We start from the raw sequence: 19,199 nt of genomic DNA on the forward strand, positions 1-19,199 counted from the left end.
TTAGCTCCAGAGAGGAGTCGAAATGTGCTGACACGAAAATATTCAGGAGCTTTCAGCAAATTAAAAAGTTGCTAAATTAGCACCGCAGGTGTGTGTATTAGAAATGATGTCCACTGTAACCCTGATTCAGTGTGCTTTTTTATTTTTACCAAGGGATAAAATAATATGGGATACAACAATATGAAGCAATTATCTGTAAGGAAAATCGTACCTTTACCTTCTTTTTACCAGTGAAATTTGGCTCCGTTCACCACTTGCCCAATCTGCTCACGTATCACCTCTCAATGACAGACAATATAATCACTAACTTGAATGAATGAGAGTCTCCTCCTAATTTGTCGTGTGTGACCTGGCTCCGGTCAGCCCAGTGCTCTGGGGTGTCTGTGTTGAATACAGTGCCCATGACTGGCCGTTTGACTGACAGCTCCTGGGCAGATGAATCAGGCAGACTGTCACCCAGTATCAAAGCTGGGGCAGGTGCTGACTGAGACAGGCCAAGCATAGCATATAAGGCCAACACTAAAATTAACTTTCTCAACACCCCTCTCAGCAGGCACCCGGAGATGCGGACAGACAATGAAGAGAGCACAGAGAAAACAGCAGTGTGCAAGCAGCAGGCTTGCGGGTGTTGCAGGCGTATAAAGTTGAGTCACTTCTCAGGTGGAGTATCAGAGTGATTGGGTCTGAAATCATTAGACATAGTGAAATGAGAAAGAGACCATGTCACATGGCTCAGAATGTGCATTTATTAGCTTCCAGCTGCATATAAACTGTCAATAACTGTGCACAGCCATTTGTTAAGCTATTCTCTGGTTTAAAACACACACACACACACACACATATATGTATGTATATATTATATGTATACAGTATTTAGGCTATTTATCGCTATTAGTGAGATAAAGAGATTTTGCAGTTAAAAAAAATTATATATATATATATATATATATATATATATATATATATTTTTTTTTTTTTTTTTTTTTAAATAATGCTGTTCTTTAAACTTTCTATTCATCAAAGAATCCTGGAAAATGATCACCGCTTCAACGTTAGAAAACACCTGTGCTGCTTAATATTAAAATATTAAGAAGCATAGGTGTTTTCTAACATTGATAATAATTAGAAATGTTTCTCGAGCTGCAAAACAGCACAATAGAATGTTTTCTGAAATAACATGCGACACTGAAGACTGAAGCTTAAAATAGAAATCAATTTATTCAGTTTTTATTACATGCATCCTTAGTCCTAGTTTTGAACGGTAGTGTATAGCTATAGCAATTTCAGCTGTACTACATTTTCACTAGCAGTTTGAATTTATTGCAATAAAATGTTCATGTATTCATAAAGCTTTCTATCTTTTTGAATGCATATATCTGTTAAAATAGCCAGATACAGAGTGGTTTATAGATTCATGTAAATTGGGACATTTTTGTCTCAAAAAGCAAAGCAAAAAGTCTTCCAGTTTACCTGAATTCACCTGCTAAAGGCTTTCTGTGTCAGGTTGTTGAACAGGCATTGTGCAGGCCATAATGCTTAAATGGTGAGTTACAATGTGATGGAGGTTTCAGAGGAAAAGGCTTTTGAGACTGGTGTCCTCCTCCATCCCAGATTCACTGCGAGCTCTGAAGTTAGCTTGTGGAAGTCTGTGGTAGTAAGCATGGGGATTTCATGCCGGGTGGCTACTGGCTAGGGCAGTAATCAGTCCGTGTTCAGACTCTGAGTCTGAGAACTCCTTTATGATAGCTTGTTTAAGCTGCCTGTAGTCAGACTGGATGTGTCCTGGCTGTAGAGGAAGTGTCGCACCTCAGGGCTAGAGGTGATTCAGAGCAGATAGAGTCTATCTTGGTAGTTCACACTGGTCCAGGTCTCACAGGTAGGTGCGGACGTCATTGTCTCTGACAAGTTCTGGTGTGAATGCAGGGATCTTTCTGGCTTTTTGGTTGAGGTCTTTGAGTGTCACTCCATGTGAATTAATTATTTCCCTCTGCAGCTGCAGAAGTCCATGCAGTGTTCAGTATGATGGTAGTCATACTAGTGTGCATGTGTGTGTGTGTGTGTGTGTGTGTGTGTGTGTGTGTGGGTGGGTGTGTGTGTGGGCATGTTTTTGTGACATATCAGGACACAACTTTGTATAATGACATGGGTATGACACATATTACAAGGAGAGGGTGACTTATGAGGACATAACCCATGTCCCCATTTTTCAAAACGCTTATAAATCATACAGAATGAGTTTTTTTTTTTTTTGAGAAAGTAAAAATGCACAAAGTTTCCTGTGAGGGTTAGGGTTAGGGTTGGTGAAGGGCGATAGAATATATAGTTTCTACATTAAAAAAAACATTACGCCTATGGCATGTCCTTTTCACAAAAACAAACGTGTGTGTGTGTGTGTGTGTGTGTGTGTGTGTGTGTGATAACACTAGTGTTTTTAGATTAATAAAATGAAGATCATGAAATGAAACGCATACAATGGCTAAAAATAGTGCCAGTGAGGCTTGCTGTCTTATATAAACTCTTTCAAGATTCAGGATTCCCAATAGCTACGAGTTGACTCAAGTGAATGTGTCCCTTCCAGCTGAACCAGCCCCTGCCAGAGTATCCTCGATGCTCTCTTCCCCCTTGGTCATGGAAATGAAGGTCAATAGAATACATTGCTCATTTATCTCATGTATCAAGGTTTCACAGGCATCTGCATTTTATCTCCAAATGCAAATAACTGGAAAAATATCTCCATTGAGGAAAATGTTTTAGAGTCCCATCAACAATCAGCCAATTCAGGTCCTCTCAGACTGATTTTAAATAATTAGTTACATTTTTCTTCTTCTTCTTCTTCTTCTTCTTCTTCTTCTTCTTCTTCTTCTTCTTCTTCTTCTTCTCATAGTGTCAGTAAACAAGATCAAGTCTCTAGTAATTTTAACCATAATGCAACACCGGTATTCTGAAAACCCAGTAGAATTTCCCAAAGGAATTAATGACTAAAATATGCTAATTATTTTCAGAGTTTTAGGATTGAACAGCATTATTTTGCTATCAGAGCAAACCTAGCGTCAAAAAACACGAGCTCTTGTGTACTGTAAAGAGTGCGAGTGCTGCCGCCTAGCGGTTAAAATCAGAATATAATTATAAACTCAAAATAAGTCATGCTGAACAATGGAGAAATGTCTTCATCATCTGACTTGTATATATATTTAGACAAACCGTTGTTAATTTGAAGTAGTGGATGAGGTTCTTTCATAATGAACTATATATATAAATATAGTTATATATATATATTATTTATATATAAATATATGTATATATATAATATATATATATTTATATATAAATATATATATAGTTCATTATGAAAGAACCTCACCCACTACTTCCAATTTACAACGGCATTTACTCTCTGCTTGCTGAAACACTGTTCAGTCAGTTTAATTAGCACAGTTGTCAGATCCTCAGCACCTCTTGATGTATGACTGATTCTATGGCTAATTATCTACTGTATTGATCACTGGAGACAACTGTCTATTTATTTCCAGCTCTGGAGAGCAGTTACTCTCCATTTGACATTCTCATTAGGATTCAGCAGGAGATATTTAGTGGGCTGATAACATCTCATTCAACAAAGGCAAGGCAGGGTTATCTGAGGAGTTATGGCCTCTTCTGCTCATATGGACATGCTGGATGAAAACATGGATTCTTTAAGAGGCTGGGAGACGATTGTGTGGCATGGTTTTCATCTGGAGGACTGGAGGAGACATGGAGTCATTAATAGAGTCGCCTATTTTGAGGTAATTACTTGAATTATATATTTGGCTTTACATTTTCCCCCACAGATGTTCTGTTTCAAATAGAAGAGCTAAAATATCTGAATAAAATGGATGGGTTATATTACTGCATTTAATGAACTGTTCTTTTGTCATATGTGTCCCCATGACTTACTTGTGAATTAACAGAATGCTCAGTTAATTATTTAATAGCTTAAACTAAAGATAAACCAGTAAATTAATTATATTGACAATCTTCTGGTTATGGTTGTATACAATTATGATTATTGGTTCTAAACATAACCCTATCGGGTACTACTAATTCGTGTCTTCAGGTGGTTCTAAAGAACAGCACATAACAACACCATTATAATTAGGTGAAAAAATAAATATTAATTAATTGTGTACAAAAGAAGTACATTTTAAAAAAGGTATATATCTAATAAAACATATTTTAGCAAAATATGCATTTTACTAGCCTTGTCATATTTACAAAGTTTGGTTCCTGTACTGAAAATTATGCATTCATAATAATAATAATAATAATAATAATAATAATAATAATAATAATAAATTTCTCTTCCAAGCCAAAATTGACCCAAATGCATTTTGATGGTTAATAAAAACACATATTTTAATTTTTCAGAATATATTTAAAATATTTTATAAAATATTGTAATATGTTGTTTACATAAATTATTTGGCTTTTTACAGTTATTCGTGCTGAAGTGAGATGTTCAAGAAGTTTTTTTAAAAGTCGAAATGTAAGCTAAATTATCATCATCATCATTATTATCATTTAGTGCATATCAGTTGTCAGACATAAATACACAAAACAAACATAATCCATATTGTTGTTGGTTGTAAACATGTTAGGTGATCTCTAGATTTACAGTAACTGCAGTTACAGTAACTGTGTTAATGTTTAATAAAAGTAGATAAACATTAATGATTTTTAACATTCAAACAAATTTTACATTTACAAAACAAATGTTATTATTATTATTATTATTATTATTATTATTATTATTATTATTATTATTATTATTATTCATCAGGAAACTTTTTCATTTGTTACACAGAATAAGAGGTTGAGAATGTTCCGGTGATCTGTGTGTGTGGTCACATCTACTCTTTCACAGTAGGGCTGATATCTCAGCAATGCTCTGCTCCACTTTTCTTCATACTTCAAGCCAGTAATCAAGGCTAGGATATCAATAAAAGGCTGGATACAGTTAAAGCGTGATGGGGGGGTCGTCTCCCCTTACCAGAAGGATTAAACTCGAAGCACTTGATGAAATGATAGTTGACAGTGTTATTGGGGTTCAGAGGTCTGTGAGGCAGGGTACAGCGGGGCTGATAAATTGCCTCTCAGAGACAAATATAGACCAGCCTGCAGCTCAAATCCAAGACATGCCCCTCACGTCTCTTCACGGGTGTGCGTCCGTGTGCATGAGCCTGCACTGTATGTTGACTACATGGCAAACATATTTCTGCAGACACAGATCACAGACACTCATATAACAGGCCCCGTTTTCTGGAAATGAAACGTCATGCAAGCTTGACAGTGTTTGAACCCTCAAATTGTGGTGACCTGAGCAAAACTATTTAACTTTGTCAACAAGATACTCTGGCTGCGATCCTCAACTCGATATGGCTGTGAGGTCATCATAAGCATTCCATCTCTTACCATGTGGCTCTAAGGGTCTGATCGCATCTGTACACCAACCACCAAAACCAGGGCTCACCTACAGCCCTCAGCAGGCATCATGCACTGTGTGGATTTAAAGAGTCTCTTCACCGTAGCCCAATTCATAAAGGCCAGATGTGACCACGGCCTGAAAGCTGGGACCTCCGTTAATAAGAATTATGTCTTTTTTGAGGTGGAGATCCTGGACCTCAAGAACAAGGCACAACTCTGCTACCTGGATAAGGTGCATTTAGCCGTGTTATTTCAGTATTGTTAATGTACTGTTATGGTATTTATTAACATTTTTGAATTATTTGCTATTTTCTAATTTTATTTTTATGTTTATGTATTTGGCGATTTTTAATAGTGTTACTTTTTAAACGATATTTCTATTAACTTTTAATTAATTTGGATTTCAGTTTGTCATTTTAGTACTTTAAGTGGAAATTAAAAATGTTGTTTTGACAACTAACCAAAATAATAGATTTTAGATGTATATGTTTATATTAATATACCCTTTGTATTTCAGTTTTATTTCAATTTACAAAAAAAAAATAATAATAATAATAAAAAAAATGGTTTTTGTTTTAGCTTTTGTTTTGGCGCTGGGTCAGAAATCATATTTGAGTAAACAAAGGCCTCGTGTGTGGGAGTTACAGCTGAGAAAAAAACAATTCTTGAACTTTCTCAGGTGGAGCCCAACGCCACCATCGCAGAGATCAAGAGCTTGCTGCACAAAATTTGTAAGTGCTTTTGTTCTTACACAATCGTATATGCTTTCTCAAACTGTGCAGCTTACATACTTGATGTAATATGACCAAATTGTTTTAAATATCACAATTCTTGAAATCCCTGCAGACCCCAAGTTTTATCCATCAAGACAGGCACTGAAGCTGCATCCAGGTAAAATTTCCCATTCATCTATTTTATTTTATTTTTTACACTTTTACCGTATTATTATTATTATTATTATTATTATTATTATTATTATTATATATTTTTTTATTATTATTTTTTTTTTAAATCATTTTATTTTGTTCTGTTGGACATCCTGTGTATTCTACTGCAATATCTAAAATGTTTGTTCCACACTGTTCACCAAAAAAAAAAAAAAAAAAAAAAAACAATTAGTACAGTAGCCAGATGCTTTTCCAATCTTAGATCTGCAACAGCTGCGACGCATTTGTGCACGTCTGCACTTCTCCTGATAGAATATCAGGCTTCATGTCACAATGGAGAATGCAGGAGAGAGAAAACTTCAGTTCGTTAACAATATATAAACAAGAAAAGTTGACATTTTTATACAAATCTCTTAATTGACACGCATTTATTTTGACATTCCTTCGTATTATGACTGAGCTGATTGATTCTCAGAGGGAAAGGCCCTCAGTGATGACGATGTGCTGGAGGATCTGCCGGTTGGCACGACCGCAACAATGTTCTTCCAGGACCTCGGCCCACAGTTAGGCTGGACAATGGTAAAGAAAGCATCTGATACACGCTCATTAAGACTATAGCAGCTCGTATAATGTGTATGACAATAATGGTGGTTTTGTTTGGGGCTGATCGTAGGTATTTCTGGCCGAGTGTCTTGGGCCTCTTTTCATTTACCTGCTGTTCTACTATCGGCTTCCATACATCTACGGTTTCGAGTATGACTACACCCGAAGTCCATTTAAAGTTGTCAAGTGAGTTCCGAGTGAAAACCCTTATTCAGATGAGCTGAACTTGATGTGCTGATAGACATAATCGTTAACACATTATCACAAATCCTTTCTATTTCTTAAATGCCTGATCTAACTGTTGAATTCAGCTTTGTTGGTGTAACCCAGTGGTTCTCAACTCTGGCACTCGAGGTCCACTTTCCTGAGTTTAGCTCCAACCTTAATCAAACTCCCCTGCCAGTAACTCCTGAACATAGACAGTAAAAGAAATGGACACAGCGACCCCATTGGAACTCAACTGAGACAAGTCTAGCCCATTTTTAGCGTTTTTTAGCACTTCCGTTTCTGACGCGCAGACTCAGGCCCCATCCGCACGGAGATGGAGCTTACCCCAATCTGATCTTTTTTTTCCTCGTCTCAAGAAATATCCGCGTCCACACGAAACCGCATAATGATGTAGTATACATGCCAGACCAGTATGTGGCGCTGTAATTCTGCCACAGAGAAACACTAAAAACAGAGAAGAAGACTTGGACTATGCTCATAAACCTTGCGCGTGTTACACAAACGAACATGGAACAATACATTTATTAATCAGTGTTAATGTTAGTTAATAAAAAGACAATCGTTCAGTGTTTGTACATGTTTTTGTTGCTGTTACGTGATGTATAGGTGTCTGACTAGGGGGAGATGTGGGCTGATGACGTCATCGTTTCAGAAAATATAAGGATTAGCCATCCAAACTAAAACGCAAAGACGGTGTTTTCAAATTTATCCACTCTGGGACCCGGTTTTAAAAAATAGCGGTTTCACCTTACGAAAACGCCGGATCCGTGTGGACGAAATGCCTATCCAATAAAAAATGTGTGCGTATTCACAGAAACATGTCTCCGTGTGGACGGGGCCTCAAACTAGGCTTGATGACGTCAGCAACCTGTCTGACAGATGTAAATCTTCTAGTAGCTGTGCGTGCAAACTGTCATCGTTAATCTTGCAGAGACGGCGAGCTTGAGCGGGGAGTTCTTTGGTGTGAGTGAGCAGGAGTAAGTATTCTGATTAATTATTTTGTATAGTATTTTAAAATGTAACGCCAGTACGCCATATTAAGTTAATTGCCTGTGAGCTTCTCCTCCTGTCTGTACGGTCATTTCTCTACTGTGCGACAGAGAGTCGAGTGGTTATGACGCAATCATTAGCCTATTTTTACAAAAACTGTTTCTACGGGGCCATAATGTAACATAGAAGGTAATGGAGCCCTTTATAGATTGTTGTGTATCTTTATCAATAAATAATGGACAAACGGAGTCTTTAAACACCTCAGATGTAAAGTTATTCGTTGTCAAAGTGACGCCAAAATGAATGGGAGTCAATGGGATGCTAACGCAAGTGAAGTTCTGCTACAAGATGGCGGGACGCGGCTGACTTTAACTTCTGGTCGACTTCCTTGCCGCCTGCTCCTGAAGACCTTCAGGTGTGTTTAATTAGGGTTGGAGCCAAACTCTGCAGGAAAGTGGACCTCGAGTGCCAGAGTTGAGAACTGCTAGTGTAACCTAATCTATTTCGATTGGTTCAGTTAAATAGTATTTCTGACTTTAGATGTTAGCGCATGAATCACATTTTATTTTTTTTTGAAGTTTGAAAAAGTACAGCTAATTTTTTCAGCATAACGTTTGTGATTTATATTTGGCCCTGCTGATTCAGGCTGGCTTGCTGGTGCCACTCTCTTCATTACATTAAGAGGCTTGTGGAAACTATTTTTATCCATCGCTTTTCTGACGGAACATTACCTTTACGCACCATCATGATGGTATGTGTATGTCTGTTTTTTTTATTTCATACGAAATTGTCACAGTATTTACTGTCTTTGGCACATTAGCTAATGTGTCTGAAGTGCTTATGACATTGGCATTAGTTCAGTGGTGTCAGTGAAGCGTTGAGGAGCTTCGGGGCGAATATTTGGCTGCTTTCCATTAAGAGTCCTCTTGCTGGTTTAAATGATGCCCCTCTACAGTATCTTTCAACACACTCAGAATACATATGGTGTGACCATATGGAAGAGTCATTCAAAATATTCCCTGCTCATGCGAATGCTAATCATGCAAATGAGCGAGGTTAAATGAAGGTAAACATAACTGAAGTATACAGTTAAGGTTTGCATTTATAATAAATTTAAGGAATGATTCTTTGAGCAGTTACTGTGTGTTATATTAGACACGATCCTTACATGAATTTAAACCGTGATTCTGTAGCTCTGTCTCTATTACTGGGGATTTGCAGCATGGCAGGCATATTACATAAACCATCCACTCTACACCCCACCAAGTAAGTGCTCGTTATGTCACACATTACATTCGATCGTGAGCCTCATATTAACTTCTGGTTGTTTCTCTAGCTTATGGGAGACTTCAGATCTACTCTGCACTGGTAATGTTTCTGGTATGTGTGTCAAAATGTTTATAAATATCCAGTATTTATTATTGTGTTTTAAATATTCAAGCTACATCCATTATATAATATTTAATATTTAAGCTACATTAAAGTTACATTGATTTAAATATATGTATATATGTATGTATATATTATTGAGAGAGCTCCATCTTCCAAACCATGCATTTACTCAAATTTAATTAACATATGATGATTTTAAAGAGGTCATATGATGTTGCTAAAAGAAACATCATGTTGTGTATTTTGTGTAATCTAATGTGTTTTTGTGGTTTAAGGTTAAAAACACACTGTTCATCATTGTTGCTCCTCTATGCTCTGCCTTTCTTTTTTACGAAGCTCAATATTTTGTAAAGCGAGGTGTACGCTGATTGACCAGCTATCCATTGCGTTGTGATTGGCTGAATGCCTCAAGCGTGTGACGGAAATGTTATGCCCCTTAATATACTGTGTTGCCATGTCCTGGCAAGATGAGAAAAAGAAATTGCATTTGTTGCATCCAGTGTGGACATAATTTTTTTTTTACACATTGCATTGCGTATCGCACAACGTAAGCATAAAACCATGTCTCCATCTGTGATCAGAGGAAAGACAGACAAGCGCCACTCTACACTGCTCAAAACTTTTATTTAAATTATTAGTGGCAAATTCTTTAAATATAAAAAAACAGACTGTGAGTCAGAAATGCTAGACTCTCCTTGCAAAGCTGAAACTGCCCCACTTTATAGAAACCGCTTTTGTGTGTAGAAGGCATGGTAGGCTACTTTTCCAGGTTTAGGAAACAGTCCTACATAAAATGTTCTGCACACATCTGAATATTGGTGTTGAACTGTTTTGGAACAGTGTTGCAAATACAAGTTAACCACGGATTTCTAGTTGCTTTCACAATGAAACACTCAGCGTCTCCACAAAATGGCGGCAACAGCAACAACAATACTTAAGCGAGAACAAAAGTTACACCTTCTTTCTTTGCATGAACATTTGAGCTGTGTTATGCAAATCTCCCCACATCGTGAGGTGGACATGTGGGGGTGTCTAAAGTACAAGTCTAAACTTTTATAAAGAATAGAATTCTTTGGGATTGAGATTTTAGTCTTTGCAATTTTGGTGATCTTATCACTGCACAAACAGCTTGTAACACTCCAAAGAGAAAGGAACATTTGAAATTGCATCATATGACCCCTTTAATGACGTAGGGAGAGATTTCACAGAAATATTTATGTGGCCATTTACTCTGACAAGATGTTGTATAGCCATATGTAATGGTACATCGAACAATAAAGTTCTTCCACGTTATTTTAGCTGTTAACTACTAGAGGACCACGTTACACAGTGAAGCTTTATTTTTACCTAACTGTTTTTCTTCATCATGTCTTTGTTTGTTTTATTCAGGTCTGTGAGTTTGGAAATTTCTCAGTTCATCTGATTTTGAATCGAATCAGTTGTAATGGTGAGTCCTAATAAAGATTCCTCTCTCTAGTTGTTAGAGCATAAACTTGACCAGTCAAGCCAGACAATGAAAACCCAGTGACTGTGATTAATTACTATTTCTTTGTTCCTTTCATAAAGGACTGTGTGGGTATGCGCAGAAAAAATGATCTGTTACATTAATACCTTCTACAGAGACTATGCATTCTCCTGACAGAATCCTTAACTCTTCAGTTTCTTAGCTATAGTTATTTCCATTACTGCATAACCTTATGCTTTTCTCCCACATCGACAGGATCCAGGCCTAAAGAGATTCCTTACCCCACAAATAATCCATTCACTTGGCTCTTTTTCTTCGTGTCCTGCCCAAACTACACATACGAGGTTTGTCAAGTTCACAGAATAACCTGCTTCATGTCAAAAAAAGCAGTAAATGGGACATTTGGAATGTCTGGAGCAGCATGTGAAACCTACAGCAAACATGTGAAATGTTTCTGGATGATTCCGGAGATCTAGAGGAATATTGTCTGTGGTATGTGTAGTGAAGTAAAATCGAAAAATTTGCATTTATTTCCAGGTGGGATCATGGATCAGCTTCACAGTAATGACACAATGTGTTCCAGGTATTTCATCACATACCATCAACACACTACAATAAAGAGTCCAAGGCTGCATCTCTCTCAAAATCGCAAACATTTCTTTAAAGAACCTTAAACGTGAACACAAGATATAACATAAAACATAATAAATGATGTTTAAATTCCTTGAATTCCTTATTAATGCCAAATATATGTCACTCGGGCAGCCATGTTGCCGCTGTATGCTGAAATAATTCTCATCAAGTGTGGTCCTGAAAAATCTTCACTTAAAAGGCTATCTGGCTCTTCCCCCTACCCCTTCCTCCCCAACCAAAAGAGAATTGCGACATCGGAAGGTTAAGGGTAAAGGGATCTCGGATTCAAAAACTAAACCTGGAAATTAAACAAAAATAAACATTGATTCAAAATGAATTACCTATATTTAATTTTCTGCATTAAGTTAGAAGAAAAGCAAAATATTTCCCACCTGTGCTCTCTGACTATAATATTTAATTGATTATATATTTTGCTGCACCTAGCTAATAGAAACCATGAATCTTTTGTATCTTTGCAGTGGGAGTTTTCGCATTTTTGGGCCTTATTCAGATGACTATATGGGCTCGGGCAAAGCATAAAACCTACACTGAGCAATTCAAAGACTATCCTGACCTGAGAACAGCCATCATTCCACTCTTCTTCTAGATCGATTGGATGGAGGATGAACCTACATGCACTTTTCTCATTGGAAGCGTCACCAAACAAAATATTATAAGCAGCAAAATAAGTCTATTTTTTTCTCTGTCAGACATCTTGATTTATTCAGACACAGATAAGTGTGAAATGGTAATTACTATTAAGAGAGGCTTACTGAAAATAGATTGACGTTGAACTGCAAAATTGAGGAAGATGTACTAACAGAAATGTCTTGCAAAAAAGTTTTTTTTTTTTTTTTTTTTTTTTTGGCAAACTTATAACATCTGCTTGACATCAGAGAGTGTAAGTTGAGCCCTGATTTTGGAGGTCTTCAACCACCAAACAGAAAACATGGTGTACAATGTGATTTTGTTGATGTTGATTGCTCGTTTTTGTATTCCATTAAAACATTTTGCAGAACAAATCTGAGTGTTTGTGTCGTAAAGAAAATGTTGCTGAAGATTTTATTTCCCAGAAATAAGTGATCGTCAGTTTTCCAAATGTCAGTATGTTCAAGACATGGTAAGACAACAAACTTACAGAATAGCGTTTGTCATTGAAAGCTGTATTATTGCATATTAAAACTATTGGCTTAAAATATTCACTAACGAATACATTTGAACCACTTCATTCCCCCCAAAAGAATCAGTTTTCAAAGTCTACATCATGAGGTCAACTTTTGCCTGGTTCGCATGGTCAAGTTAGCTTCTTTCCAAAATGATATCATTATGTAATCACTCTATGCAAAAATAACACCTGCAAGCCAAGCTTTATAATAAAAAGTGAATGCCAGCCAGCTGACCCTGAGAAATAGTAGCAATAAAAAGAAACTTTGATGGAATACTGCAATGATGCTGCAAATTTGCATTAGTTTCAGGTTCAGAATACAGATTTATAATTAATTTGAGAGTATGCTGTTGATGTTTAAGCATTACAAAAGTAATGTATTATCAGAGTTATATTGGAATAAAACATTTCACTGTGTGCAGATGTGTTTTGGTTCAGGATTTTAAGGATTTGTACAGCCTCGAAAAACTGCAATTGCAAGAAAGGAAAACACTAATATTAACATATGTGTAAACATTATAAACACATTTCAAATTGCAAGTTTTGCAAGTTTTTTTAGTCTGGAAACTGAATATTTCTTACGAGTTTTATACAAATACTTTAACTGAGCTGCATCAATTCACCAGAATTAAAGTGATAATTCATACAAAAATCTTTTACTCACCCTCACGTCTTTCCAAACATTCATTACTTTTTTTTCTGCTAAACACAAAATATATTTTGAAGAACGTTGATAACTAAACTGTTTTGGTTCCATTTGATTTCTATTTAATTTTTTGTTCCAATAATGTAAGTCAATGGGAACTAAAACTGTTTGATTACTAACATTTTTCCCACTATCTTGTCATAGGTTTGGAACGACACAAGGGTGAGTAAATCTTGAAAATGTGCTTTTTTTGGTGCATCATCCCTTTGATGTGTGGAGGTTTTTCTTTCAGTGGGTGAAGATTGACCTTAGACTGAAATGCTATAGACTGAGGTCAGATGTTAATCTTATATATATATATATATTAATGAAACATATGTATGACATTTTTAAAACCTAAAATAGATGCAGCAGGTTTTTTTTGTATAAATATAGAAAAGGCTTTAGGAACTCTATAAAACAAAAGGTTTAATGAACTGTCAGCCATGAGTCCTTTTGAAGCGTATGAGTGTTTTAATTGTTTTTCGCCACATCTCTTTGTAGCGGTGAGATCTTTTTCTCTCGTCTCAGCGCTGATGCTCTGAGCTGAGTATCATCGTCTCCTGACTGCTGCTTGGCAAAACTCACAAACACCTGTAAGACAGCAAAAGAGATGAGCTGTTAGTCTCATCAATCACATCTGCTGAGCAAATAGAATTCAATCACAGCATGGGAATTTCAACCAATAATTCATTTCTAATGGAAGGTCCCTAAGCCGCAGCATGTCAATGAGATATGTTACTTGAAGCTTTATCACATCACACCTGCTAATGACGTGATGGTGAAGTTACCTGGTCTAACGTGGTCTGAGACACCGAATAGTCCTCAATGTTCAGTCTCTCTTTGTTGGTCAACACCAGCTGGAAGACTCGTGCCAGTGAGGAGGCGACAATTTCATATTGTAAAGTGTTGTAGTGTTTCTCTCGTTGTATACATCCTGGGAAGCTGCTTTCCATGAAGGACTCGGCCGGGACCAGATCAGGAGGTATGCCTGCTTTTTCAGCTTTGATCTTCATGGTGACAACATAGCCACCTCCAAACCTGTCCGCAAGCACAATCAATGTGTGTCATACATGTCAAATCAAGCTTGTTTTTGGCCATTTAATGGATTAAAGTTGAGAATTTAAGGCAGGAAGAGTGGTAATATGGAAACGGCATCCTTGAAATGAATACTTCAATATCCAAAAATAAAAAGAATACATGTGCTTTCCAAACATACTCACTTATATTTTAGATGCTGGATTGTGCCCAGACACTTAAACGTCCCATTGACCATGATGGCCAAGCGAGTACAAAGAGCTTCACACTCTTCCATACTGTAAATGCAAAAAAATAAAATAAAAATAATAATAATAATAATAATAATAATAATAATTAATACATCACTTTAATTTTCATTTAAAATTAATGAGTAATAGATTCAAATAAAAAATATATATATAAATGTTTGGGGAAAAAAAGTATATAAATGATAATAATAATTATAAATAATAATAATAATTTACAATAAATAATTACTTAAGAAAATACTTGAGACATTTAAGTCACTAAAAAAACTATAATTGTCATTGCATTCACACAAGGGACTAACCTCAGACTTAGAAGTAAAATATTTTACTTGATTTAACAACACATTTGTATGATGTTCACAGTGCTCTAGTGTAGGTTTATGGTCACATGACTTGCATTTATACAAATAAAAAAATATTTTTTATTAAGTGTTTAATTTAGAATTTTAATTTCACAACTGCGATATGATGCGATTATTCAGTGATTGTGAATTTGAACTGTGATAAGACTTTTTTTACGTCTCATATTGCTACTGATTTACATTTATTTGAACTGAGCCTCTTTAAAAACACTGTATTAGAAGCATGTGCAAATACACTGAGTCGCTACACTCTAAAACACACCCCACATGACTATATGCTTCTTTAATTTTTAAATGACAACCTGTTATTTTAAAATTGTGATTTAATAAGATATATCACTATTCAGTTTCATTTTGATTAATTGTGCAGCCCCATTTGTGGATATTAATGTTACATTTGATTTAATTCATCATTAGCTTATAACTCACAAACTCCCAGCAGTTCCCCCACAAACACCCAGTTATTCATGAACCGTCTTTGGGAACCTCTGCATTAACTTTAAATCCTTGCCTGTGAGATGTCAAAACGACTGCCCTCCCATCACGGATGATACTCAGAATGGCGGTCCACAGGAAGCGACGGGAGTGTGGGTCCATTCCTGTGGTGGGCTCATCCTGCATCCATTTACAGGGTTAAATTATTCCAATGTTTTTTGTTTCGCACAATGACACTTAGAACGCTTAGGAAAAACATACCAGGAGCACTAGAGGAGGACAGCCAATCATAGCAATAGCAGTAGACAGTTTCCTCTTGTTGCCCCCGCTGTAGGTCCCAGCACAGTTTCCTGCATATTCAGACAGACCCAGCTTCTGAATGCCCCACTCCGCCACCTAGAGAAAACACACAATCATACATGATTGTAACAGAATGCACATCAGTTAACAAAATATCAGCAACCGAACCGAACATGCTGTAGTTGCTTGTGTAAAAAAAAAAAAAAAGTGTGGAAAGGCTGTGTACATTCGTGTGTGTCGTGTGTGTGGTGGAAGTTTTTATTGGAGAGTGAAACGTTTTCTTTAAAAAGTGGTAATAGCTTTTTTAGGATTTTATGCTCTTAATATAATATGCTAAAGTTTTAACCTAATATGTTGATATGTCTTGAGCATGCTTATGCTTCAAGGAAGGTCAAGGATCCTTTTATGCAACATGCCTCAGAAAGAACTGGAATGAGTTTGTGCAATAATTCCAGTGGCCACGCTAAGGCCATGAACCAACTGTGTGCTTATCACAGTGAATAAACAGGGAAAACTGTCAGCTGCAAGCGAGGCCAGTATGAGTGCAATCTGTAGAATACTGTAAAACATGTGCAAGTCTTATGCAACTTGGTTATTTTAAACATGATCATCAAGGTATGAAAGTGTAAGGATGTCAAAAAAAAGTTTTAAAATGTAAACTTTTAGGCTGGTCTGCCTCAGTGGTCCAACAGCGCTTGTCAATGTCAAAATGATCGAGATGGCCAATCAAATCAAAAGGGCGGGTCTTACTGTCACTGTCACAATGCAACAAGAGTTCATGGAAAGATGTAAGTAGTACTGTATTAGAAACCTGTTTTACGATAGAAATGTTCAGCGTTTGGCAATAACAGACTATCTAGTGATACTGTACAAACTGCTCAACTTTTTATGAAATTTTGCCGTTTGCATATTGAAAATATGCAATCATGATTCATGTAAATCATAAATTAGTGTGACAAGAGATGTTTGCGTTTTTGTCTATTGGACATACGTATAAGCATCACAGTTAGTGGCAATGGTTAGTGCCGATAGCCTTGTGGTTAGTGCGCCGGCATACACAGTGCAACTGCGCTCACGTGACCCAAGTTTGATTCCCGTCTTGAGGTCCTATGTTAGTCCCGCTCCCCTCTTTCTACCCAGTACATTCCTGTCATCTCTCCACTGTCCTGTCTAAATGATAAAGAAATAAAAAGCTAAATAAAGTAACTTAAAAAAAAAAAAAAAAAAAAAAAAAAAAATATATATATATATATATATATATATATATATATATATATATATTTATATATATATAAAGGGTACAGATGAAAAGCCTCTAAATCCTATAAGAAATGTTCTTCTAAAATGAGCATTTTTTATCAGGCTCCTATGTGTAGTAATTTCAGTATCCGTAATTTCACTTTAATGGCAATGCATCATTTATTTTCTTTCCCATTATAGTAAAATATAAACATTGAAGCCTGAGAAAATAACCATTTTAGAAGAATATTTAAAAAGCCTATTAATGAGTCTTTTGCATCTGAACTCTTCATAAATAACTACAAACCTAGACATTAATTTAGCATTCTTATTTACTTATGTAATAGCTTTATTATTATTATTTTTATTTATTATTGTTATCCGGTAAATCTAACAATTTTATGAGCGTGTGAGTGACTGCGATTCGTGACCGAGCACGTCAACTTTGCACAGGGCGTCACCCTACTTTTCATTGAGTTTAGAGATGCAAGGATTATTTGTGGACTATTGTGATGTTTTTTTTTCAGCTGTTCGGACTCTCATTCTGATGGCACCTATTCATTGCAAAGGATCCATTGGTGAGCAAGTGATGTAATGCAAAATTTCTCTGCAAAAAAAAAGTCTGTTCCAATGAATAAACAAACTGCATCTTAGACAGCCTGAGGTGAGTAAATTTTTCAGCAAAATTTCATTTTACAGCGAACTATTTCTTTAAGTCAGACTGAACACTTCTTGGCAAGGGTGAATGAGGGCTCCAGCTGTGAGACGTACTCTGCTAATCTCAGATTCAGGGATGCCACGGAGACGGGCGTACAGGTACAGGTGCTCCCTCCCAGTCAGAAGCTCATCTATGGCATCAAACTGAGGACAGTAGCCCATATTCTGGTGCACATCCAGGATATCGGTGAGAACACTAAAGAAAAGCACAGTTCATGTTTAGAATTTGCATTAATGTGAATGCTCTGTATAGTTAGTATATTACCTGTATCCAGCTACTGCCGCCTCCCCTGATGTCACATCTGTGTCTCCGGTCAGCATTTTAAAGGTTGTGGTTTTACCTGCACCGTTTACACCAAGAAGCCCAAAGCACTGCAGAAAACATTGAAGTTGATTGCCACATTACTGTACAGTCATTCATTTCAATTGAAGGAGCAACAGTATGGCTTACAAATGATACACAAAGTTGTTGTTTTTTTATACCTCGCCTGCTGGAACTCCTACGCAGATTCTGTCAACTGCCGGTTGTTTTCTGCGCCTGTATGTCTAAGATTAGACCGCACACTTAGGCATGATAATAACAATAATTAAATGTCAACGCTACAAATCAAACTCCGCCATAGCTTACAAAATATAAAATGGGTGTTATATATTTTAGTCACTTGGTCTGGTCACTTACTTTTGACAAGTCTCGGATTAGAAGGATGTCATTCTTGTTTCCTCCTTTGTAAATGCGCTCTCTCTCCTGAGCTACATCATCATCTTCATCTTTAACTGGACTCTTCTCATAGTCTGAGGCCCTGCACAAATAATAGACAAAAAGAATAGTTACCATCATATGTTGTTTTAAGCTGTAAAGTAAAAATCCGGATATAAATGACATGAATCTGAGCTGAATCTAAGAGCATATGAATAATGTATTTTTGTCCTCACCAGTGATCAAGAAAAAAGTTGTACTGGATGAGCAGATTAAAGATGAAATAGACAAAGCCCTCCACAGCCATACAGAAAAGATTCTTCCCCACAAAGTTCCATCTGAATGGATCCATGGAAAACTCCTCCCCTGTGTCCAAACACAAGCTGTTTTAGGACAGTAGCATCATGCCATTGTATTTTTGAGGAGTTGCCACTGGCAGTTCTGCCTCATTTGTTACTATAGTTCTCCATATTAGCATTGCTAGCCATTTCTTTGTTTATTATTAATATAACTACTTTTTAAAAGTTTGGGGTCAATAAGATTTCTGGTGAAACTTTAGTTAAAGCCTTTATATATGTATTATAAAAGTAGTTTTAATTCATTAAATATGCCTCGTAATGCACTTTATAATGCATTGTATGATCTCATGAAT

At 36.4% G+C, this 19,199-nt stretch overlaps 2 protein-coding genes and 1 long non-coding RNA gene across 4 annotated transcripts in view; 2 read left to right on the top strand and 1 right to left on the bottom strand.

Moving 5' to 3' along the window:
• The first annotated feature begins 5,415 nt into the window (after positions 1–5,415).
• tecrl2b (trans-2,3-enoyl-CoA reductase-like 2b) lies at positions 5,416–12,680 on the top strand. The gene is made up of 12 exons (XM_052614558.1): positions 5,416–5,692; positions 6,140–6,191; positions 6,307–6,351; positions 6,823–6,926; positions 7,021–7,136; positions 8,814–8,919; positions 9,362–9,434; positions 9,505–9,548; positions 10,950–11,007; positions 11,281–11,369; positions 11,563–11,608; positions 12,138–12,680. The coding sequence occupies exons 1-12, from the start codon at positions 5,528–5,530 to the stop codon at positions 12,263–12,265; spliced, it is 1,026 nt and encodes a 341-aa protein (XP_052470518.1). The 5' UTR covers positions 5,416–5,527; the 3' UTR covers positions 12,266–12,680.
• Positions 12,681–12,682: 2 nt separating this feature from the next.
• Positions 12,683–19,199, bottom strand: part of LOC128027192 (retinal-specific phospholipid-transporting ATPase ABCA4) — a 43,724-nt gene continuing 37,207 nt past the window's right edge. For both annotated transcript variants that reach the window (XM_052614545.1, XM_052614535.1), the window contains 10 exons: positions 18,784–18,913; positions 18,530–18,650; positions 18,334–18,396; positions 18,116–18,222; positions 17,905–18,046; positions 15,856–15,990; positions 15,671–15,774; positions 14,732–14,824; positions 14,300–14,549; positions 12,683–14,102 (listed from right to left, as the gene is read on the bottom strand). In XM_052614545.1, coding sequence (XP_052470505.1) covers positions 13,983–14,102; positions 14,300–14,549; positions 14,732–14,824; positions 15,671–15,774; positions 15,856–15,990; positions 17,905–18,046; positions 18,116–18,222; positions 18,334–18,396; positions 18,530–18,650; positions 18,784–18,913 — 1,265 coding nt within the window. In that variant the 3' untranslated portion in view covers positions 12,683–13,982. The remainder of the gene's footprint in view (positions 14,103–14,299; positions 14,550–14,731; positions 14,825–15,670; positions 15,775–15,855; positions 15,991–17,904; positions 18,047–18,115; positions 18,223–18,333; positions 18,397–18,529; positions 18,651–18,783; positions 18,914–19,199) is intronic.
• LOC128027209 (uncharacterized) lies at positions 16,438–18,018 on the top strand. Its single transcript, XR_008186652.1, has 3 exons — positions 16,438–16,682; positions 17,661–17,797; positions 17,874–18,018. It is a non-coding gene; the product is annotated as an uncharacterized LOC128027209 (long non-coding RNA).

Source organism: Carassius gibelio, chromosome A2, assembly GCF_023724105.1.
Source record: "Carassius gibelio isolate Cgi1373 ecotype wild population from Czech Republic chromosome A2, carGib1.2-hapl.c, whole genome shotgun sequence".
NCBI classification, from domain to species: Eukaryota; Metazoa; Chordata; class Actinopteri; order Cypriniformes; family Cyprinidae; genus Carassius; species Carassius gibelio.